The 25,940-nt window shown below is 42.4% G+C and overlaps 1 protein-coding gene across 2 annotated transcripts in view; it reads right to left on the bottom strand.

The window, feature by feature from the left end:
• LOC141155249 (class I histocompatibility antigen, F10 alpha chain-like) overlaps positions 1 to 22,390 on the bottom strand; it is a 32,359-nt gene extending 9,969 nt beyond the window's left edge. The window contains exons 1-5 of one of the 2 annotated variants that reach the window (XM_073642049.1): positions 22,248 to 22,390; positions 15,707 to 15,970; positions 5,790 to 6,068; positions 2,230 to 2,502; positions 217 to 351 (exon numbers count right to left, since the gene is read on the bottom strand). In XM_073642049.1, the coding sequence (XP_073498150.1) occupies positions 227 to 351; positions 2,230 to 2,502; positions 5,790 to 6,068; positions 15,707 to 15,970; positions 22,248 to 22,317 (1,011 nt within the window). In that variant the 5' untranslated portion in view covers positions 22,318 to 22,390 and the 3' untranslated portion in view covers positions 217 to 226. The remainder of the gene's footprint in view (positions 1 to 216; positions 352 to 2,229; positions 2,503 to 5,789; positions 6,069 to 15,706; positions 15,971 to 22,247) is intronic. The other variant, XM_073642048.1, reaches the window with a different exon arrangement.
• Positions 22,391 to 25,940: the final 3,550 nt, after the last annotated feature.

The following is a 25,940-nucleotide window of genomic DNA, read 5'->3' as shown; positions in this document are numbered from 1 at the left end:
GGAATGGTAGGGACGTCTTAATTAAATCATATTAGAAAATCAATTAGATTGTTACAATTAACAGACCGATATTTAGAATTAAAGTAGTGTTAGTTTCGGACCACCCTTTTAACCCTTACACAGTATTACTATTGTAAATGTATTACATTTTTTTCCAAGATTATCAAACCATTGAGTGACTTGACTAAAAAGGGGCTGACGTTGTCAACTGGATACCTCGGGGAGTCTAAGCTTTCCTTTTTGTAGTGGAGGTCGATGCCTCAGAGGTTGCAGTTGGAGCAGTGTAATCACAAAGTACACCATCTCTTACTCGGCTCTGTCCATGCGACTTCTTTTCCAGAATAATTACATCTGCATAGAGAAACTATGATAACTGTAAACTGGTTTCATCTAGTAACATCAAAACCTAATCAAGAAATGTCATTATTTCATTTTTTGATGAGCCTGAACCATAGGGTCTCCTAATAGGGGCTACCTACATGAACCTGTTGCATCTTTACCTGAACCATATATCACCATGTGCTCCTGCAATCATTCAGCAGGTGGCAGTGGTGAGGAAGGAGGCATCATGGCCAAGAGCTCCAGGCACTGTGCAGCTGGAGTTACTGGAGTGGCGGGACCAGTGGCACCACCCAGCTAGGCAGGAGGAGTGTGTGTACGGTACAGAAGCTATAGCTGTAGCTAATGGGGCAGACACCCTACTGTATACTGCTGGGTGTTGACAGTTATATAAAAGTTTATCCTGACCCTGGTCCTTGTCTCCTGCTTCACCCAAATATCTGACCCAGCTTGTTTGATACCTGTTGCTGACTCTGAACTTACTTAACTATCGATTTGCCTCTGACTCTGTCACATCCTTGTCCTGACCTCGGCTATCTCCTGACTTTGTCTCTGACTCCTGATGTTATCCTGTATCTGGCCTTCCTGGTTTTGACCCAGCTAAACGACTCTTCTCAGCCAGCTCACTCCACCGGCCAGCAGCTACTCTGTGGACACTAGCTGGAGGACCCCCTGTTGTAAGTCCAGATCCCTATATAAGGGTTAAAGGGTGAAGGCCACGGTACCTGCTAAGCAGAATGGTTTATACAAACTCTGTGCTTGGAAACTCCATTAAGAGCTGCCAATCTTCCATGTATGATTAACCCTTACAGCTGTTTTATTGCAGACAATTAATATGGCTGCACTTCCATCTAGTTAATTTTGAAAAAAAAAGGCAACAACAACAACAAAACAAGAAATGCTGCTATCTCAGTAAATGAATGAAACACTGCTACTACAGTGATGGTCAATGGGAGGAAGAAAGAAGAAGAAAGAAGGAAGGAGGAAGGAGGAAGAGGAGGAGGAAGAAGAATCATCTACAGAGGTTGCAGATCTCATACATTTTTTCAGCATAGCCATACGTGTTTACATTGCAACGGAGGATTCACATGTGGAAGATTTTTTTCCAGAAATTTCTACATGCGGAAATCCGCGCTATTCATCTGAACAACACTTACAACTGTTATGTTCTGCAACTTAGAACTAAGGAATAGGAGGGAAAAGCTGTCCCTGCACTGAGACTCAGCTTAACCCTATGCTGGGTTGGGTGCCCTATTCCTTGTGAATAGCCCCACTGAAACTCCTGCACTGAACTCAAACGAAGACCTGAAGGAAGGGGAAAGGGGTCCCTAAAAGATCTAAGGACTGGGAGCAAAAACAGGAGGCCTCCTAACAGAAAAGTTAGTTGCAGAAACGAAGATTAAAGGGAACAAAACTGGTGGAACAAGAAGTCCCAGGATATCAATTGTCCAAAGCACAAAGAACTTAACAAGGCAACTTAGCCAGAGCACAAGCATAACAACACTGATGTCCAGCGGGGAATGGTAGACAGATGCTGAGTAATAAAGAGTGAAGAGATCACGTGGCCAAGACACCCAGCACCAGAGGAAAAGACTAGAAGTTAGCATGCCACAACAAGATGGCCGATAGTAAAACAACATAGATTCTAACAACAACAATATCTGCTATTTGTGAATCCACCTCAAAGGGTAATATCCACAATAAAAATCCTCTTAAAAATTTGACATGCTGCGAATTTCACAATCTGCACCAGAGGTCATTTTATCCACCAAAAAAATTCTGCAATGTATAAATTAGATTTTTTAAAGTCTCGTCTGCGTAGCTGGTGCCATATTACAGTCCATATTACAGTTTTCCTTCTGACATACAGGCCACATAGATCGCACTCACCCCACACGATGTTCAGCTCCTCCTCCAGGCTGCTGTGATCCACATAACAGGAGTATCTGTCACCCTCTTTGGGGGTCACTTCTGCGCTGACCCTGATCTGATAGGTGCCGTCAGGATTGGGGAGGACGTGTGTGGTCTCATATGAGTGAACCTCGTCCTCCCCGTTCTTCATCCACTTCACATCCACAGCTCGGGGGTGAAATCCGTACACCTGGCAGTGAAGCTTTGTGACCTTTCCTGATACCCGACCTGTGACCTTCACCCTCGGCCGAACTAAGAGGGAAAATAAAAAACATAAAATCAAACCTATATTGACACCAAAGCCTTTAGCACCTATGAAATCTACTTTTTATGCCTGTAAAATAATCATCATGGGATGGAAATCCACTGGTCTTCCTCGCTGGAACAGTAGATCCAATTAGTGACCTTATATGTCCCCTACTACAAAACCCTATGTATGAACCAAAAATGCCAGATTTGTTGAGATTGGGTCAACAAAGGATGGGACAGCCATGGGTACAGTGACATAAAATGCACCAGTTATTTCAAGAAAAAAATCCTCCTCCCCCAAAAACAACTGTAGCTAGCTGGCTTTATGAACATCGAACTTATGAAGGCTTTTGGATGTGCTCATGATTGAATTTACATTTCACGTAAGTCAGTGTTGTTGACAAAGTTTGCATAAATTACTCATAGACTGCGAGTTCCGATTTAAAGTGTGGCTAAGAGTTTTTATATGTTGTAGGTCTCTTCATTACAAATAGATTAATGGGGTTGCAGGTCCTGAGACCCCAACAGACTCTCAAAAATGCTAAGAGAGGTGCGCTGCTCCGGAGTCAGAAGCAGATAGCTCCTGCCTATATACAGAATTGAGTTTGGAGCCAGTACGAAGCCTATGCTTTCTATTCCATCCAACTCCAATCTGCATCCATGATTTCACCACAATGGCCAGATTGTATCCGGGATTATAATTCATGGCAGGGGTTGAGCTCTCAGATTAGGTCCTCCTGCCTTACAGTGCTATGCAGAAAACTAAAGTGTGGTACATAAAGCCGGCCGTGCGCATGGTGCAGATGGCAATGTACAACGCTTACTATCCCGATGTGGAGTCCAGACTGGCAAATCCCTCCAATTTCAAGGTCATAGAATCCTAGAATGTTAGAGTTGGAAGGGACCTTCAGGGTCCTCGTGTCCAACCCCCTGCTCAATGCAGGATTCACTAAACCATCTCAGACAGATGTCTGTCCAGTCTCTGTTTGAGGACTTCCATTGAAGGAGAACTCACCACCTCTCGTGGCCGCCTGTTCCACTCATGTAGTAGGGGAGATGTAGGGGAGAGCCCCATTCCCTCTGGAAATGAAGGTGCCCACGTTGCACCAGGGCAACATCTTTTTGGGGAGGTCCCTCAAACAACAAAGAAGGTAATAACACAGAATGTGCAGAGTGTGCGAAATACGGGGATATGAAAGGACACCATGCAACATTGAGAAACCTGCTCTGGAAAACATGGTCTCTATATCAAGGAACGTTTCAAAGTCTACCACATATCCATTGATTGTTCATCTTATTTCTGATTTACACTGTTCTTGCATCACCTTATTAACTTTTATATACTCAACACAACTTACATATTCCGCAATGACCCCATATAAAGCTACTATCTCATTATCTCCCCAGATCATTTTATAACTTAGTGTCACGTTTGGGGGGCTTCTTAATATTTGGTCACCTGACACCCATTCCAGCAAAAGCTGCTGTCCAAAATGGCGCGCCTTCTATTCTGAGCTATGCAATAAATTCACACCACATACTGACCGACTGGTGAACTCAGGACAAGTCACATTCAAACCATGAGCTTCTTTTCCTCCCGTTATGCCTTATGAAAATGAAAAACTTGGGACTAAAGCAATTTTTTTTGTGGCAAAAAGACATTTTTCATTTTCACTCCTCTATTTTTTTAAATTATGTGAAATGCCTGTGAGGTCAAGATGCTTGCTGCACCCCAAGATGAATTAATTAAGAGGCGTAGTTTGTAAAATGCAGTCACTTTTGGGGGGAGGGGGATGTGCTGTTCTGACACCTGAGGGTCTCTGCTAATGTGACCTGGCGCCCAAATAATATTACAGCAAAAATCTGCACTTCGAAAAAGCGCTCCTTCCTTTCGAATCCCTGTCGAGTGCTTAAACATTAGTTTCTCACCACATAATGGCTGTTGCCATATTTAGGAGAAATTGTGTAACATATTGGGAGATCGAGTGACTCCCGTTACCTCTGTAAAAATAAAATATTTGGGGCTAAAGCAACATTTTAGTGGAAAAAAAATTCAATTTTTCATTTTCACGCCCCATTGTTATAGAACTCTGTGAAGCACTTTGGGGCATTAAAGATGCTAACCACATCCCTAGATAAATTCCTCAAGTTTCCAAAATGGGGTCTCTTGTGGGGGGTTTCTGGTGTTTTGGTACCTCTTGGTCTGCATATGCGACATGGCATCTGCAGTCTATTCCAGCCAAAATTGTGCCCAAAATTAAAATGGCGCTCCTTCTTTTTGGAACCCCGCTGGATGCCAAAACATTAGTTTCTGACCACACATGGGTCATTACACAAGTTTTGTGAATTTTCAAAGCTTTTATGTCAGTGTTCAGCTGTCTCATAGAGAACACAGAGCAGCAGAGTGCTCCTTTGTATGTGAGAGACGACCAAGAAAACTGTCGGTTGAAATACCAGCCGGACCATCATTCAGCAGACAGTTATCTAAAGTGTATGGGGTGCTTAAGGTTTACAAAAAAAAACTCTTTGGCTTTTATTACTTTTGCCCTCAGATTTTTGCCTGACCCCAGGGAGAGAGACTTAACTGATTTAACTGATAGACATCAGCAATAAAAATAACAGAAAGTCACAGCCAGCAAAAATGTTTCTATGACACAGTGACATACTGCTATAAATGGCAGACCACATGGCCACTATGGGGTCTCTGACTTTGACCTGTGACAATGAGTGGCTTCAATAGGGGCAAAATTACTTTTGAAATGCCCCAATTCATGTCCGTCGCCCCTGTCTTTAAAAGTTGGGAGGTATGCCCCTCTGTGACTGCCAATGCACTGTGACCTCACCTACTTTACCAATTTATCTTGTTTTGGAGGGGGAGGTGGAAGCCCAATTAGGACTTTTGCTATGGTGCCCCTTCATTTTTATGTATGCCCCTGAACTGACATAGCTTCACAAGTCCAGAAGAAACTGATGAATGTACTTTTTTTTCTTTTATGATAGCTATTTTCAAAGGGGACTGTGGCCTTATCAATCAGGGTTGGGGGTTGGAAAGGTGTCTTGGCATCATCATCATTGCATTCAGGGGAACAGTGTGTGGCACTATTAGAAGTTTATGCAAGTTAGACAAAATGTGTTGGTGCCAAACTCTGCAGGGATGTATCAAGGAGAAGTCTTATTGGTGGTCTGGGCAAGATTGAGAAGAAAGGTCCTAATTTACTTTCTTTGAATCCACTTCTAGTTTTGCTTTCAAAAACTGCATCAAAATGCCACATGTGAAGCATTATTACTACCTCTCCGCTCCAGATCTTCTTTTCCGAACTTAATGAATTTCTTCAGACGATCAATACAGGTATTCTCTAGGAAATTCTTGGCTGCCTCCCCCATTCTTACATTCAGACTGTTCCATCTCTGTGTGGTGATCTCAGCCTCACGCATTGTAGGGATATAGGTCACTCTCTGTGTGTCGAAGAACATGTACTCTGTCCCATCATATCTGTACTGCTGATACCCTGAGACGCTGCCGTCATCTCTCAGCTCACAGCTGGTCATCACCTGCACAATATGTAAACCTGCACAAAAGACAGGAACAAGTTACACGCAGAATATGGACACCATATTTACCCTACCTAAGAATTATGAAAAGGGATGTGATAAATGTATGCTTCAGGAAATTGCAGAGTAGTCTCCACATCTTCATGCACATTGTGCTTTTCTGCAATTTCTCCAGATGTCTTTTGATGGACTACATAAGTGGTGTCACCGTCAGTGCCATCTCCACTTCAAACATCGCTCTTTAAAGGGAATCTGTCACCAGGTTTTTGCTGCCTAATCTAACAGTAGCGCAAGGATGGTGCACGATGCTGTCACGTTCCTACCCCTGAAGACACCAATCGTGTTATGTGTTGTAGTGTAATGTGTATTATGTTTTGTGTCTTTGTATATATTGTGTAGTGTGACTGTAATGTAACGGTAATGCATAATGTTAAAAGGTAGTGTTAGAAATGTACAGTATATGTAGATAGGTTACTGTAGTTTAGCTAGTGACATTAGGGTAAGATAGGATCGCATTACTGTTTGGGACTAGCCTATAGTGGGAGGGGATTAGTGTTTGGAAAAGAGACTGCTTCCTGTAGATAGTTTGATTTCAAGTGCGAGTAGGAAGTGCAAAGTGAGCAGAGCTGCCTTAAGGGTGATCCTGAGCAAGAGGAGACTAAGGAAAGGGGAATAGTGGGATCCTGAAGTAACTGACGAGAGTGTTTTTTCCAGAAAAGGGTCCTTGGAAAGGACGTTGAGCCACGAAAGCAAAGAGATTTCAGACCCTGAAGGTAATGGACCTAAACAGGACTGAGTTCGTGGGACTAGTGGGGGTCACGAGCGGTAGATCCAGGGCGCAGTTAGTGAAAGGAATAGGAAGCGAAACCGCTGAGCGAGGAGAAAGACGTGCTGATCATGACTGTGGCATAGAAGATGGGTTGTCACGAAGTAGGGCCAAACAGTGTGCCTCACTAGCCCTAGGGTACACTACAGAGGAAGGATACTGTGTGAATGAAAATGCTTTGTGTTATGCACACGCCCAGACTGACTGGCGTGTGCGTGTTTAGTGATCCCACTGGACCATAAACCAGAGAGTGCCTGGAGGGGCGTAACTAAGTATCTACCCGATCCGACCAAGGTCGCATGACGGCTAACGACGCCAGTGCACCAGGGAGGAACCGAGCAGAGGGACCAGGTGCGACTCCAGGTCAGACCCCGGACATGGCTGTTGACCCACACCGGGGAATACAGGAACAGGCAGGTTAGAGCACAGGCTAGGTAGGGTCCAGTACGGACTAGGAGACGGGTTCAGAGCCGCAGATGCGTTAATCAAGCAGAGTAAAGCGAAACCCCAAGGTGGGGTGGACAAGGCTGAGCAGAGCAAAACCGCAGGTGCGGTGGACAAGGCAGAGCAGAGCGAAACCGCAGATGCGGTGGACAAGGCTGAGCAGAGCGAAACCGCAAGTGCGGTGGACAAAGCAGAGCAGAGCGGGCAGAAACCGCCAGAGCGGTAAGTAAGGCAGAGCAGAGATAAACCGCCAAAGCGGTGAGCAAAGACAGAGCAGAGGGGACAGGGCTCTGTTCACACGGAACAGACTGGAAGGGAAAGGCAGAACCTGATACACACAAGGTACTTGCAAAGAAGTAGCGAGTGGACTCCAAACTCACAAACAGAAGTACAGCGAAAACGAGTAGGAGTTAGGTGCAGGTACAGACTCTGCAGAAAAAGAGAGGAAACGGACAAAGGGACAAAACAGGTAACAGGTTAGGAGACAGTTCAGACAGGAACTGTACTGCAACGAAATACAGGAACGAGCCTAGGTATAGCCAAGAGCTGGTTCAGACACTGCAGCAAAAGGGAGGAAACTGACATAGAGACAAAACAAGTAACAGGTTAGGAGACAGTTCAGACAGGAACTGTTACTGCAGCGAAATACAGGAACGAGCCTGGGTATACGGCCCCCAGAGGCAGAAACGAACAGGCTAGGAGCGTGTTCAGACAGGCCTGGAAATACAGCCTCCAGGAAGGCGGACAGACAGGCAAGAAAACACAGATAACAGATCTAGGTATGCGGCCCCTAGAAGGCGGGACGAACAGGCAATGGTACAGTTCAGACAGGAACAGCTACTGAAAGAGATACAGGAGCCAGTCTGGGAATACAGTCCCCAGAGTGGCGGAAACAGACAAGAACAGAACAGGACAGGACCTGGCACATTCAGAGTCAAGGAGCACACTGAATGAAAGCGTTGCTCAGGCATCAGCTTCCAGGTGAAGCTGGTTTAAATATCCAGTGACAGAGAGCAATAGGCTGAGGACGCATTAGGGGTGTGCCCACAGCAGCTACAAGAATCAGGAAGTAACCGGGCCACCGCCCTAAGCAGTCAGAACAGAGACAAACAGACAGCATGAATAGAAGCCAGGCTAGCAGACTGGACTGAAGATCAAGTTTGCGATCTTGCATAGTGAGACATAGTGCACTATGCAAGCCCGCCACCAGGTATGTTACACTTTGTACTGTAAAAGAAAAGTCCATAAGACTTTGTGCCTGCTATCCCTTATACCTAACCCTTACCAAGTTACTGTTCAGTAAAGACTTTATTTTTGAATGGAAGTCTCCTTTTTTGAACGATGGAACATATGGTCCTGGCCGGACGTACGGCCCTCACAGCACTAAAACCAACACCAAGATAGGACCTACACTTTCATGTAGAGTGCCAGGGTGTAAAAGGAGGAGACGAGTGCCTCGCCCATGGCTACGTCCCCGCGCCGCACTACAGCAGCATAATGTAAGAGCAGAGACTGATGCCAGCAATGTGCCACTTACTGGGCTGCTTGCTGCAGATTTTTTAAAATCACTGTTTTATCAGCAGGACATTATCACTAGAGGACTAGGAAACTTGATTGGCAGCAGTGCTGTGAGCGGGGTTATACAGAGCTCAGCATTAGAGGACTACAGAACTGCAGCAGATAAAACTGATTTAATCAAAACTGTATCAAGCAGCCCAGTAAGTAACACATTGCTGGAATCAGGGTCTCTGTCCTACGTCATTCTGCTTGCAGATGGGGCAGCAAAAACCTGGTGTGATTCCCTTTGACGTTCTTGTGGTGGTTGTGCTGTATTGCTGGCAATCTGTGTCTATGACAAATATGAATCCGCAGGCAACTGACATGAATGTTATGCTTCTCTGTTTTTCTTGGGTTTGTGACCACAATCTCTTTCTGTAGTTTATGCTGGTTAATTCCTGTAGTGCTGTGCTTTGTTGATTTTAAGAAATACCCACCATTGGCTGCTTCTAAGATGAGTTCAATGGTAGATATATAATCCAGGCAGCTCACTCATCAGCTGCCTGAGTGTCAGTTCAGTTCAGTGTCTGCCTCTAGCCAGTCATGTTCCAGTTTGATCACCTGTGCATCAGCTAGCTCTATTCCTATTGTCCAGTCCTGGGGAGTTACCTGTAGAGATTAGCGAACCCGAACTTCAAAGTTCAGTGTTCGTACAGGACAGTTAGTGTCCGGTGCTAAACGCCGAACACAGATTTGTCCCTGAAGTCTGTTGCAATGTTTGGAGTTCCGGAGGAAGGAGAGAGAGAAATTTTCCAGCTCAAAAATTTGGATCCTGATTGTTTTCAATAGGGCCCAGGTTCTGGTTCAAGTTCCAGTACAGGTGAGGTATCAGAACTCGAACTTGCATAGGTCTTCTCATCACTAGTTACCTGTAGTTCTATACCCGCCTTCTGACCTCTCTCCTTCTTTATGCTTTGAACACCAGTCCTGGAACTTGAAGTTGCACCGTACTGGAAATGACACCTGGCTCCATCTAACGACACTCCAGTCCACTCTTGGAATACTGCAAACTCCACCTCTCCATATAGAGGTTTACGGGTGAAAACCTGGGCTCCTTTTGACCTGAGATTAGTCACCACAGACATCAAAACAAGATCTAAGAATATGTCAGAAGATGAAAGATCCCCCCTGAAGATATGATGATGATTGTAATGCATAATGTAATAGCAAATATATGACGATGACTATAAATATTACTGAGGCAACAAGCCTTGAAATTCATTATACTGGATAGAAAGTGGCAGAAATATCCAGACACAGACGGAAGATCCTAGGCACTGAGAAGTGGGCATGAGAGGAGGGAGCCAGTTGTAGTTAGTATGGCCTGAAGCCAGAAATAGAGTTGTGAGTTGTGGGCCCAAGGCAGCTAGTAAAGGAGTGGGGCTGAAGAGGCAACGTATTAGCCAGTCTTGGAGTCCTAGGAACAAGACTAAGCTGACCAGGTCGGTGCACGGGTACTACTGCAGAAGTGGGCTATACAGCGACAGAAAGAAGAAACATGGAGATAGAGAGTTCAAGTTATTTATGCTGTGTAATTGAAAATGTCTGTGCCTCTGTGTCAGCGGGTCCGAGCGCCACAATACATGCTGCCGGTCAATCAGAGGCCAGCAGCTGATGTCGGCATGCACGTGACGGGGCGCATGGCAGTGACGTCACACGCTCCTGTCGCATGGCGAGTCGTGCTGGCTCCACAAGAGGACACGCGCAGTGCATGAGAGAAGGAACAGTGAATATTTATTATAAAAAAAACAAAAACAGTGGCCATACTACTATGGATGACTTCGGGGTGCATTATATTATATAGAGGACTGTGGACTGTGCATTACACTTTATAGGATGTCTATGGGGGTGCATTATACTACTATGATGACTATGGGGGTGCATTATACTATATGAAGAACTGTGGACGGTGCATTATACTTTATAGGATGACTATGGGGTGCATTATACTACTATGGATGACTATGGGGTGCATTATATTATATGGAGGACTGTGCATTATACTTTATAGGATGACTATGGTGGCGCACTTTACTATGGATGACTATGGTGGTTCAATATAATATGGATGACTATGGTGGTTCATTATAATATGGATGACCATGTGCTGTGAATTATACTTTATGGATTACTATGGACTGTGCAGTATATTATATGGAGCACTATGGGATGCATTATATTATATGGAGTACTATGGGGGGGTGCATTATACTTCCTCTATTGAGCCCCATGACTTCTATGTACGCTCCTGGTGAGTATAAGGTTTATTTTCTTCTATACATTAAATAACAGTAGCAGAACATGGGACAGATATAACAGGATGGGGGATATATATACCAGGATGGGGCCCGAGATAAGGAACATATAGCAGAATGAGTGATATATATACCAGAATGGTAATTTATTCAGGATGGGGGGGCCATGTCCAAATCTTGCACCGGGGCCCATCAGACTCTAGTTACGCCACTGCTCTGTGTAAATCAGAAGATGAAGTGAACACCAAGCCGTGTAGCTGCTACCTACTCTATATATGTTATACCGGTTCCAACATTAAAGAATATTCTATGTTAACAAAGTGGACTGAGATCTTTATTTTATACTGCATAAACCGGGGGTTCCTATACCAACATAGAGTATGTGGCCCAGGTGAGGGATACCAGAATCAAATCAAAGTAACCAGTTTCACTGGTATCGGACGTTGCAGCGCTATACCTTGACCAGTGAGACCCTTATAAAAGTGACAGGGGATTATTATTTTGTGACACAGACCTGACATCGGGCCATATTCCTCAGAATCACAATACAGCCCTAGAAATGATTAATGAAACACTCCCTAGCCTCACACATCCTTAGGCCCTACTTAAAGTGGAACTGTCACCAGCATCAGCATTTTAACTTGCCCACATCATGGAATACTGGCTGCAAAGCTGAATAAAACATCTTTTAGACTCTAAATTATGGTAAGTTAGATGGGCATTACCAGAGATTCTTCTCTGGGGGTGTGTATTTTTCCCCCTGCATGATGTTGACCAATCATAAGCAGGAGGTGTTATGCAAGGAAAAAAGAACAGGTTCCCAGATGGTCAAAAAAAAAAGCCTTCTCCTGTGAGATATGTAATTACAGACTGACCTGCTCTCAGTCCTGATCTCTGCAGCTACTGTGCAGTATAGAGCAGAGTGGAGTGTGATTACAAACACCTTCAGCTTTCATCTCCTGGCAGTCATGCCACAATGACTGCTGTGGCATAAAAGTCTAAAGGGTTTTTCATCACACTCAACTCTGCTATATTTTACACAGCAATTGCAGAGCTCAGAGCTGATAGCAGGGATGTTTATCACTACATCTCACAGAACCTGACTTTCTGTAGAAGTGTTCTTTTTTCCGCCTTCATGACATCTCCTGATTCTGATTGGTCAACATCATTATGATAAAACAGCTTCTTATCTTAATCAGCCAGACGTCTAGATTTGTTAAGCCAAGAGAAATACACTATTGTGTTTGTGTTGACTTGTAAATGTATGTGTATTTCTGTGATTGGTCAAGGAGGACATATTTGTATAACCCTGAATGTTGTCTTCTCTTGGTTCTGAAACAATGATGTTTGCTACTATGCTAATTGCATATTGTATCAAAGTCAGCTAGATGTTTATTTACAAGAGCCCCCTCCTATACCAACTATGTACAGTACAGACCAAAAGTTTGGACACACCTTCTCATTTAAAGATTTTTCGGTATTTTCATGACTATGAAAATTGTACATTCACACTGAAGGCATCAAAACTATGAATTACCACATGTGGAATTATATAGTTAACAAAAAAGTGTGAAACAGCTGAAAATATGTCTTATATTCTAGGTTCTTCAAAGTAGCCACCTTTTGCTTTGATGACTGCTTTGCACACTCTTGGCATTCTCTTGATGAGCTTCAAGAGGTAGTCACCAGAAATGGTCTTCCAACAATCTTGAAGGAGTTCCCAGAGATGCTTAGCACTTGTTGGCCCTTTTGCCTTCACTCTGCGGTCCAGCTCACCCCAAACCATCTCGATTGGGTTCAGGTCTGGTGACTGTGGAGGCCAGGTCATCTGGCGTAGCACCCCATCACTCTCCTTCTTGGTCAAATAGCCCCTAGACAGCCTGGAGGTGTGTTTCTGGTCATTGTCCTGTTGAAAAATAAATGATGGTCCAACTAAACGCAAAACGGATGGAATAGCATGCCACTGCAAGATGCTGTGGTAGCCATGCTGGTTCAGTATGCCTTCAATTTTGAATAAATCCCCAACAGTGTCACCAGCAAAGCACCCCCACACCATCACACCTCCTCCTCCATGCTTCATGGTGGGAACCAGGCATGTAGAGTCCATCCGTTCACCTTTTCTGCATCGCACAAAGACATGGTGGTTGGAACCAAAGATCTAAAATTTGGACTTATCAGACCAAAGCACAGATTTCCACTGGTCTAATGTCCATTCCTTGTGTTCTTTAGCCCAAACAACTCTCTTCTGCTTGTTGCCTGTCCTTAGCAGTGGTTTCCTAGCAGCTATTTTACCATGAAGGCCTGCTGCACAAAGTCTCCTCTTAACAGTTGTTGTAGAGATGTGTCTGCTGCTAGAACTCTGTGTGGCATTGACCAAGTCTCTAATCTGAGCTGCTGTTAACCTGCGATTTCTGGGGCTGGTGACTCGGATAAACTTATCCTCAGAAGCAGAGGTGACTCTTGGTCTTCCTTTCCTGGGGCGGTCCTCATGTGAGCCAGTTTCTTTGTAGCGTTTGATAGTTTTTGCAACTGCACTTGGGGACACATTCAAAGTTTGCCCAATTTTTCAGACTGACTGACCTTCATTTCTTAAAGTAATGATGGCCACTCGTTTTTCTTTACTTAGCTGCTTTTTTCTTGCCATGATACAAATTCTAACAGTCTATTCAGTAGGACTATCAGCTGTGTATCCACCTGACTTCTGCACAACACAACTGATGGTCCCAACCCCATTTATAAGGCAAGAAATCCCACTTATTAAACCTGACAGGGCACACCTGTGAAGTGAAAACCATTTCCGGTGACTACCTCTTGAAGCTCATCAAGAGAATGCCAAGAGTGTGCAAAGCAGTCATCAAAGCAAAAGGTGGCTACTTTGAAGAACGTAGAATATAAGACATATTTTCAGTTGTTTCACACTTTTTTATTAAGTATATAATTCCACATGTGTTAATTCATAGTTTTGATGCCTTCAAGGTGAATGTACAATTTTCAAAGTCATGAAAATACAGAAAAATCTTTAAATGAGAAGGTGTGTCCAAACTTTTGGTCTGTACTGTACATTGATTACATTTTCAAACAGTGAGACATGAGCCCTGTGGAATAATACCCTCCTTAACCCTTGCCATGTGGATGTGTACTTGGAAGAACAAATGTGAACTATTTAAGGAACATATGCCTCTGTAGCAGGTGGATTTGAAACCGAGAATTGAAAGAGAATTTACAAGGAGAATCAAAGATGAGACTTTCTTCAGACCATCAGCTTGGTAGCATGGCTTTATCCAAAGAGACACAGATTTGGATTCTACATAATTCCAGTCTAAGGGTATACACCCCTGACTGGAAACATACGGATCTGCTCCATTGACCATCAGAGATCATGTATCATGGATACATTTGGGGAGACCAGGTTGGGATGATGAAGTCACCTGGCCCCATGGATATGTTGTTTGTGGTTGCCAGATAGGACCCTCCGGTCGCATGGAACCCATGGAGACATTCAGAGAAGCCAGATTGGGACCTACTGGTCATCTGGCACCATGGAAATTCTCGGAGAGGCAAGGGTGGGACCCTTGGGTCTCCTGGCCTTGTACGTCGATGGGCTGTCAACTTCCTATGCTTGCCGCTACCTTCTCTCTGTGGGGGCCCGCCAAAAGCGGGGGGCCACTGGTTGAGGTAGTTGGCCTTGGAAGTCTCAAAGTCGCAGCTGTGCTATCCCGGGAGGGCCAGCGGAAGGGTGAGACTGTGTAATGTTGTACCATCTTGAGTATTTGCTGGGAATGTTCTATGTGTTTATTGTCCGTTTGGTGGTTCAATAAAATATTGCCACACTGTTTTTCCATCACTCTGTGTTGTCTGAGTGGTACTATGCCCACAGAAGACCCCATGTCTTCACAATCATGCTGGGGAAAAGGTACACATACCCTGAGAAGAATCCCTGGTAACGACCTCTTGTACTTATCATAAATTATAACCTAAAATTTACAAGCTACGTAATATCTCCACAACATATAGGAAAAATTTAAAAAAATAAATGATGTTTTATTCAGCTTTGAGGCCACTATTCCATGATGTGGCCAGTTTAATATGCTAAAACAGATGAAAGGTCCTCATTAACGCCTTCAAACTCAAAAATCCATTGGTCCCATATACCAGAAAATGTTAACTCCATTCTTCTCAGGCTCCAACACTGCAGACATCACCCCTACCTATCCCCAATCTGATAGACTCCAATGAACATATTTGTTTACAAAAGGAAATGAGAATTATTACTCATTTTAAGTCTTTTCATCTTGGAGCAATGGGGCAAGTTGAGATACCAGGAGGTAGATTTGTGATCCTAGGGCACCAATCTCATGGTGGCAGAGACAACTCTCGGTGGAACCCTGCCTCTGATCTAACCATGGCTTCCTGAGAACAAATTACTAGAAAATCGATTTGCACTGAATTTCTGGGACTAATGAAGTCCTTAAACGAAGTTGCAGAAAAATGGGTGGCAGAGTATATTTTTCTGGGTATAGAAGAATCATGTATATTACAGTATAGTGATTATATAGGGTATTGGATGTCTCACCTCCGGTGTGGTTGAATCTCTTCATCACTGTCTTCACTTCGTGTCTGAACAACGCCTCGTCTCTTTTACAAACCTGTGTTGTTCTCTCCCAGTACTCTGGATCCTTGTACTCCTTCATCCATGCAGCCACAGGGATACGTTCCTGAATATCACTACTGTATAACTCAGTCAACTGATCATCCAGATATCCAATTATGGAGAACTCGGGTATTCCAGGTAAAGGGACTGAGACCCCCGTGTAATAATAGCGCAGAGAGTGACTGTCTGAGAGACATACAGAGTGTTACATACTGTACCGATCATATTATCATCTACTACAGGATAATACAATACTCATATACAGTACAGACCAAAAGTTTGGACACACCTTCTCATTTAAAGATTTTTCTGGATTTTCATGACTTTGAAAATTGTACATTCACACTGAAGGCATCAAAACTATGAATTAACACATGTGGAATTATATACTTAACAAAAAGGTGTGAAACAACTGAAAATATGTCTTATATTCTAGGTCCGTCAAAGTAGCCACCTTTTGCTTTGATGACTGCTTTGCACACTCTTGGCATTCTCTTGATGAGCTTCAAGAGGTAGTCACCAGAAATGGTTTTCACTTCACAGGTGAGCCCTGTCAGGTTTAATAAGTGGGATTTCTTGCCTTAGAAATGGGGTTGGGACCATCAGTTGTGTTGTGAAGAAGTCAGGTGGATACACAGCTGATAGTCCTACTGAATAGACTGTTAGAATTTGTATTACGGCAAGAAAAAAGCAGCAAAGTAAAGAAAAACGAGTGGCCATCATTACTTTAAGAAATCAAGGTCAGTCAGTCTGAAAAATTGGGAAAACTTTGAATGTGTCCCCAAGTGCAGTTGCAAAAACCATCAAGCGCTACAAAGAAACTGGCTCACATGAGGACCGCCCCAGGAAAGGAAGACCAAGAGTCACCTCTGCTTCTGAGGATAAGTTTATCCGAGTCATCAGCCTCAGAAATCACAGGTTAACAGCAGCTCAGATTAGAGACCAGGTCAATGCCACACAGAGTTCTAGCAGCAGACACATCTCTACAACAACTGTTAAGAGGAGACTTTGTGCAGCAGGCCTTCATGATAAAATAGCTGCTAGGACACCACTGCTAAGGACAGGCAACAAGCAGAAGAGACTTGTTTGGGCTAAGGAACAAAAGAAATGGACATGAGACCAGTGGAAATCTGCTTTGGTCTGATGAGTCCAAATTTGAGATCTTTGGTTCCAACCACCGTGTCTTTGTGCGACGCAGAAAAGGTGAACGAATAGACTCTACTTGTCTGGTTCCCACCGTGAAGCATGGAGGAGGTGTGATGGTGTGGGGGTGCTTTGCTGGTGACACTGTTGGGGATTTATTCAAAATTGAAGGCAAAATGAACCAGCATGGCTACCATAGCATCTTGCAGCGGCATGCTATTCCATCCGGTTTGCGTTTAGTTGGACCATCATTTATTTTTCAACAGGACAATGACCCTAAACACATCTCAAGGCTGTGTAAGGGCTATTTGACCAAGAAGGAGAGTGATGGGGTGCTATGCCAGATGACCTGGCCTCCACAGTCACCAGACCTGAACCCAATCGACATGGTTTGGGGTGAGCTGGACTGCAGAGTGAAGGCAAAAGGGCCAACAAGTGCTAAGCATCTCTGGGAACTCCTTCAAGATTGTTAGAAGACCATTTCCGGTGACTACCTCTTGAAGCTCATCAAGAGAATGTCAAGAGTGTGCAAAGCAGTCATCAAAGCAAAAGGTGGCTACTTTGAAGAACCTAGAATATAAGACATATTTTCAGTTGTTTCACACTTTTTTGTTAAGTATATAATTCCACATGTGTTAATTCATAGTTTTGATGCCTTCAGTGTGAATGTACAATTTTCATAGTCATGAAAATCCAGAAAAATCTTTAAATGAGAAGGTGTGTCCAAACTTTTGGTCTGTACTGTATGTGTCTGTACCGTCTGGCTAATCGTGGACTCAACTGGAATTCTCTTCTGAAAGAGACGAGGGCCCGGTAATCAGGAAAAATCACTGGGAAAGTCTTCTAGAGATCTATGGGACAATCCAAGGGGAGTCTGAAATGCGAGGCTCATCTATACTGTATGTTTTAGGGGTTATCTAAGTATGACATTTTTTTTGTAACAGATTTTTTTCATCCAAAAACACAAACCATCCAACTGGATATGTCTTTTTATTATTTCCACAATATACCATGATGGCTTTTTGCTGTTTAGTTTTACTATAATTTAATGTAGCAATCCATTGATTAATGCTCAGCCAGTGTGAAGGGCCAAGGAATGATCAATACTATCAATCACTGACACAATAAACAGCCAGAAAGGGTAATCATGATTCCAGGACCCTCAGACAATGGATAAATATGTATCCATCATTAATTTAGACTAGACAGTTAAAATTCTCCAAACGTATCACAGTGACCCACGCTTAGGGATGGCTTCTTGTTTGCTTTCAATTTGTCTTCTCGCCATCCAAGAGCTATAACTTTTTTTTATTTTTCAGTCGATAAGAGTTATATCGAGGCTTGTTATTTTGCAGTACAAACTGTAGTTGTTAGTGGTAACATTTTGGGGGCGATATGACTTTCTAATCTCTATTTCTTCCATTTTTTGGAGGAGGTAAAGTAAAAAAAAACAGCAATTTTGCCATCTTTGTTTGAGGGTTTGGCATCGAAACCATGGGATAAACATTATAATATTTCATTAATTATAACCAATGTCGGACTGTCAAACATTGCATATAGAGAGCTGTAGATACATCATACTATATATAGAGACGTATGTGGGAATCATACTGTGTATATGGAGCTTTGGGGGCAGCATACTATATATGGGGAACTGTGGGGCAATCACACTGTATATAGGAAGTTGTGGGAACATCATACTGAATATAGGGAGCTGTGTGAACATACTACTGTACATAAAAATCTGTGGGGCCATAATACTGTATATTGGAAGCTGTGCGGCCAGCATTCTGTACATAGGGGAGCTGTGGGGCAACTATACTGTATATAGGAAGCTGTGATAGCATCATACTGAGAATAGGGGAGCTGCAGGGACATTATTCTGTATTTAGAGAGCTGTGGGGCCATAATACTGTATATCGGGAATGGTGGAGACATCATATTGTATATATGGTACTGTGAGAACATAATAATGTATATAGGGAAAGGTGATGGCATTATACTGTTTATAGGGAGTTGTGTGGATGCTAGACAGTATATAGGGAGCTGTGGGGATGTCATACTGTATATAGGGAGCATTGGGGACATCATACTGTATATAGGGGGCTGTCGGGCAGTCTAACTATATATAAGGGCTGTGGAGACATCATACTGCATATAGGGACCTGTGGGGACATCAAGCTGTATAGAGGTAGCTTTGGGGACATCATACTATATATGGGAAGCTGTGGGGCCATCATACTGTATATGGGGAGCTGTGGGCCATCATACTATATATAGGGAGCTGTGGGGGCATCATACTATATGTAGGGGAGTTGTGCGAATATTATACTGTGTTGTTAGAGCAATACACTTTGCTGGGGCTCCTCTGGGGTCTTCATACAGTGCTTTTGTGGGGGAATTCACTGTGGGTGTATCATACTGTATGCTGGTGGACATAATCAAAGGGAGCCATGAAAGGCATATCGTAGTAGGCGAAAACGCAGAGGGACTTCAATAGGGGCACAATTACTGCCCCTTCCCATGCTGCAACACGTCCCTCTGATGTCACCTGTGTGCTGTCTTTATTGTACAGTATAGTCGTGGGAGCTAAGAATCCTTTTTTTCACATGAGAAACGTATGCAAGAAGAATTTTAAAAACTGACACACAGACAAAAAAATGGATCCAGCACACTGAAAAAAACACAGGCCATTTTCAAGTATTAGAGAAAAATGACATGTGAAACCGGCCTTCTACTCATGCCTTCTGCTTCTCCTTTTATCATGTGTTGCTCTTTATCTCTTCCTTTTACACCTAGTTTCTCACCATGTTCAGACACAACATTTAACATACAGCTGTGGCCAAAAGTCTTGAGACTGAAACAAATTTTGTTTTTTCACAAACTTTGCAGCTTCAGTTTTTGCTGTGGCAATTTACATCAACTCCAGATTGTTATGAAGAGTGATCAGATTGCAAAGTCATTCCTTGCCTTGAAAATTAACTAATCACAGAAACCCCATTTCCACTGAATTTCAGCCCTGGCACAAAATGACCTGTTTACATCATTTCAGAGATCTTCTTGTTAGTTTAGGCAGGAGAAAGTGTTAACAATGACAAGGTAGCTGATATCACCATGCTGAATGTTTGCTTTAAAAGGGGGCTGGTTTTTGAAATTATTGTCTTCTTCTGTTAACCATGGGTACCTCCAAGGAAACGCTTGGCAGTTATCATTGCTTTGCATGAAAAGGGCTTTACAGGCAAGGACATTGCTGCTTGTAAGATTGTCCCTATATCAAGCATTTATCAGATCTTCAAGAATATCAAAGAGAAAGATTCCATTTGTGTGAAGAAGACTACAGGACACCCAAGAAAGTCCAGCAAGTGCCATGACTGACTCCTGAAGAAGATTCAGCTACGGGATTGGTTCAAGACTAGTGCAGATCTTGCTCAGGAACAACTGCAGGCCGGTGTCAGTGCATCTGCATGCACAGTGAGGCAAAGGTTTATGGAGGCTGCCTGGTGTCAAGAAGTGCAGCAAAGAAGCAACTTCTCTGTAAAGAATACCATCACGTACAGACCAACATTCTACAAGAATCGGACAGCAGAAGACTGTGGTAAAGCTATTTCTATGATGAAGCCTTTCGACTGTTTGGGACACTGGGAAGAATGATTGTCCAGAGAAGAAAAGGTGACACTGCCATGAGTCGTGTGTCATGAAACAGTAAAGTCTTCTGAGACCCTTCATGTGTCAGGGATTCTCACAATTATACCTAAAAACATGTCTATGAATAAAGAATAGGATCATCCAGGACAAAGTGGAGATGATGGTTTTAACAGTATAATAGAGATCATGTGACAAGGCAAAAGGCTACGGTAAATGGCTTGGTGCATAAAACATTGATATTTTGGGTCCATGACCAGAAAACTCCCCAGATCTCAGTCTCAGTGAGAACCTGCGGTCAATCCTCAAAAAGTGACAAACAAAACCTAGAAATTGTGATAACTCCGAGCTCTGATGAGGCAAGAACGGGCGGCCATCAGTCAGGATCTGCCCAGAAGCCGATATCCATCTGCCGGGGTGAAGGGCAGAAGTCTGGAGAATAAGGGGACAGTACTGGGACCATTGAGGAGTCACAGAAACTTCATGGATTTTTCAATAAAAGTGTAAAAACTTATGAAATGTTTATAATTGTCCATCAGTAACCAGAGAAACATTCGACTCAAAGAGCGAAAAAACACAGAAGCTGAAAAATGTGAAAACATTTGTGTCAGTTTTAAAACTTTTGGCCATGAATGTATGTATGCCTGGACATAGATCAACATTACGGTGAATTGTTTGATTTCATTAGTATTTTGTTTGTTACTTCTGATGTTTTATTTAGTTTTTTTTAGACTTTATAGTAGATATGAGGATAAACTAAGGAAGTATAGGGCTAAGTGCCCACAATGAATATCTGGTGTTTTTTTCTGCTGCATATTTTTGTGTGCAAATAATGCAGCAAATTACAGTTCCAGCAAAATGGATGGGATTGAAATACATCTCATACCCAATGAACTTTTTTTTAACCTACAGAAATTCACCTGCGGTGCAATAGCCAAATCTGAAACTTGTTAATTTCTCTTGCAGTTAAAATGTGCATAGACTGGAATGAAATGAGGAAAACCGCAGATAAACAATGCATATGTATTTTTATTGTATTTCTACACATGACTTTTTCTATAGAGTTATATCAAAGTTAAGTAACAGGAAGTTTCCAGAGAAAAAGCAATTTTATTTAAAATATGACCAAAAAGAGATAAAAAACTGCAGCTGAAAAAAAAGTGATAAAAAACACAGTGAAATAACACAAGTAACCTAATTTACAGGTCGGGTTGGGAGACCCATGTCTGTATGATTTATTAGTGTGAACCTACCTTTTATTATACTAAAAGAGCAGAGCGCACAATCACATCATTTTTACAGTGTATAAAATATACCATCCTCTGCACTTTTTCATCCGTAAAGAAAAAAAAGTGATCCGTTTTTAGAACACCACAAGCTATGGAAAGCTGATGTAACTTTGTCATGCGCTTTCATCACTTTTTTCTGTTTTTTCTCATGCTTTCCCCCCCCCCCCCCAAGAAAACAAGTGTCATGATCTCCTGATACTTCCCCTCCATGTAATTTTTTTAAAAAAAGGATGCAAAATATATGTTTAAAGACAAACAGATAGACACTGCGGCCATTTGAAACAGTTTGACAACAGATCATTAATTATTTATGATATAAAAGTGGTGGCAGCCGACCTTATAATGAAGAATATAATGGATAGTAATATAACAGGCGTCTCCGTACTCACCAGAATACGCTCCAGACACACTCAGAAACATCACGGTGACGGCGCACACCTTCTCCATCCTGTATGTCATATTAATTACGATCTCAATGAAGTTGCCAGGGAGAAGCGTGAGGCTAAACTGCAAAACACAAAACTGGGCCGTACTATATATAAGGGAAGGAGCTGTGCTCTGATTGGACGGTTGTTACATTTACTCCAATAGGAAAATTAGTCTGAAAATGATCAGCAGTTGCCGGGCAGACTAAAGGAGTGGTTCCAAAGTAAAAGTGAAAGTATGATATTCTTCAGTAATTAAAGGGAACCTGTCACCATGGGAAATGCCGTCCTACAGTATCCACAGGCCTCATGTTATAGAGTGAGGGTCGGGGGGCTGAGTAGATTGATATATAGTTTTGTGATAAAATATTCCGTCTAATTCGTGTTTTAACTATTTCATCCTCTGCATTCTCGGGGTGTTTGGTCCAGTGGGCCTCGCAGTACAGAGATAGCTGTCAGTCACTGATAGGACCATAGGACCAAAAATCTCAGAAAGAGCAGAGGATTAAATGATTAAAACCAGGTTAAAATGATTTTTTTCTCACAAAACTATATATCAGTCTTCTCCGCTCCTCCTGCTCTAGATTATGGTACTTTCATGCTGACAGGTTCCCTTTAAGATGTGGTCATTTAGGGCTCAATCCAATGTAGGAGCGGGATTAAAATTCACTTAAAACTCAATTTAAAATGCGGATTGTTGTTTTTTTTTGTGGTCAAAAATATGAAACATGGAAAGTAATACTGACGTCTGCAACAAGATATCTGTAGGTGTTTGTGAAGTGCCACGGAAAATTCTAACCGCGCCCCTGACGACACCCCAAACCACACCCATTCACCATTTTTTTCTACCCTGGCAGGAGAATATTTAGAGGAGTGGTGGCAGTGAGGGACATTCAGCAGACACCCAGGACTGCAGGATGTGGACCCAAATCTGGGACTGTCCATGCATCCAGGACGGTTGGGACCTATGCATTTCTTTTTTTGTCCCTTCATTCGTCGTTGTAGCCAGAACTTTCCAATTTTTACGTAGGCTTCATTATACTGTATGAGGTCTTGCTTTTTTCGTGTGTGTTATGCTGTGTTCACACGTTGCGTAAATACTGCGAGTTTTTTTCTGCACATTTTCTGCAGGTGTCTGCACCAAATTATGCAATAACAATCTTCCTAGGTTATTGCATTTTTACTGCGTTTGTTTCAGTATTTTCACCCTTCTTTGCAGATTTGAAGCAGCTTTGATTCTGCACTTAAAAAAAAAAAGCAACTGTGTTTTTTACATGTATTTTTGTCAGTTTTCCCATAGACGCCTGTAGAGAAAAAAAGGACCAAAACTGCACAATTCAGCAGAGTCTTTAGATGCACTGAGTGCAGTTTTCATGAAATAACAGAATTTCTGAACAAAAAAAATGCAGCACTTATGCTACATGTGAACACGGCCTGAATGTCCAATGTGTGATTTCATGAAAACTCCACTCACAGTACGTCTAGAGACGCTGTTGAACTTTGCGGTTTTGGTGCTTTTTTTTCTATAAGCTTCTATGTGGGGCCTGAAAAAAAACGCATGGAAATATACGCAGTTGCATTTTTAAGTGTAGAATCAAAGCTTTTCTATAAAAAAGCATTAAAAATGCTGTTTCAAATCTGCATCAAAGTAAGGGGGGAGAAGGCATTGAAAACGCAGAAAATGCACTAATCAGAGAAGATTGTTATTGCGTAGTTAGGTGAGGACACCTGCAAGAAACATGCAGATAAAAAGAACAACAGCATTTACGGTACATTATGGCCTCAGTGTTACATTTTTATTACATTTTTATGGTTTTAATGAAGAAAAAGATCAATCACGCCATTTCTTTTGCGCCATTTACTGATCACTGTAAATCTGTTTACTGTATTGTACATTACAGAGACACCAAATATAATTTGTTTAAAAGTGCATTAAAATTGTCATTATTGTAATTGTTTTTTCATTATTTTTTAGTAGTTTAGGAAGAAAAAAATCTTACTTTTATTTTACCCCTAGAATAAAGGTGTATATATAAATGCACTGGTACATAGAACTGTATCTCTACATGCCAGTAACATTTGCCTGTAATTTTGGAGAATGCAATGCACATTCATGTACAGAAAGTTCTCCCACGTTTAACAGTGCAGGCTGTGGCTCATACCTTTTGCTGCTGCCTGCAAATATAAAGGTTGGGTGTTAGAATCCCTGGGAGTTCAGATCTCAAGAAAAGAGAAAAATTAGCTATTTAATTGATGGTGAGTATAAAGTAGAAAGATGCTGCCCCGCGCTTCCTTGAGTCAGGGGAGGAGGAGGACTTACAGAGCAGTGAAGATGACAGTCGGCAGGACAGATACATCGCACAGAATGAGTGGAATTTGGTACATTGCCTTGACCTCCCGGGACAGCCCTTCCAAACCTGGACTGCCCTCTGGATCCTTGATAGTTGAGCGCTATGCTTTGAACCATGTACTGCTTGGCCACTTACATCTGGCATGTTAATGTGAGAGAGAAAAAGGGATCATTTGCCGATCAATCACATTTCCAACTTTTATCTAGTATGCACAGAGAATTTTTTTTACCACCACTCTCTAAAATTATTCTCTGCAATATAAACAACATTATAGACCTGAATTCTTTAGCTCTAGCCTCTTTGACAATGTTTCCTTATCAGCTATAGATAGAAGACCTTATTCAGACGTCAGTGTTTTTCACATACACACAAAAAAAAATGGTCAGTGTGTCATCAGTGATTGAAAATTGAGTTTATTTTAACAGCACTATTTCAATTACAGGTAATGTACTGAATGGACCCGTAGAAGTGTTGTAGTCTAATAACGCAAAACGGACGTCGTCCTCTCCTCTCGCCCCACACCCCCTGCATACCATGTCCATGTCCTGGATTTTGGAATAAATGGCTTGATTTTATTTTAACGGATTGGTGAGTGACGCTTTTTCTCTACTCTTTTTATGAACTATATTTAAAGCACCACTCCAGTCGTTTTTTTTATTGCTCCACTGGAATGGAACTTTAAATGTAAGTCCCCTGCCTCCTGTCTGATACTCACCTGCCGCCTTCATAGTTTTCCAGCTATAGGGTATTGTCAAGAGGAAGATGAGACACCAGACCCAACAATGCAGACGAGCTGAAGGCTGCTATCAAAGCCACCTGGGCTTCCAAAAACACCTCAGCAGGGCCACAGGCTGATCCCTCCAGGCCACAGGCTGATCGCCTCCGTGGCACATTGCCGCATTGATGCAGTAATTGATGCACAAGGAGGCCGACGAAGTATTGAGGGCATTTACTGACCAGACATTTCAGTAGGACAACATTTCAGATTTTAAAAACATATTTCAAGCAGTTGTTATAAAGTATTCTAATTTACTGAGATAATGACTTTTGTATTTTCATTGGCTGTAAGCCATAATCATCAACATTAACAGAAATAAACACTTGAAATAGATCACTCTGTGTGCAATGACTCTATATAATAGATCCCTCTGTGTGTAATGACTCTATATAATAGATCACTCTGTGTGTAATGACTCTATATAATAGATCCCTCTGTGTGTAATGACTATATAATAGATCCCTCTGTGTGTAATGACTCTATATAATAGATCCCTCTGTGTGTAATGACTCTATATAATAGATCCCT

Source organism: Phyllobates terribilis, unplaced genomic scaffold (genome assembly GCF_046119375.1).
Source record: "Phyllobates terribilis strain yellow unplaced genomic scaffold, ASM4611937v1 Scaffold_7__3_contigs__length_470593459, whole genome shotgun sequence".
In the NCBI taxonomy this organism is placed as follows: domain Eukaryota; kingdom Metazoa; phylum Chordata; class Amphibia; order Anura; family Dendrobatidae; genus Phyllobates; species Phyllobates terribilis.
This window is presented reverse-complemented; position numbering and strand designations above follow the sequence as displayed.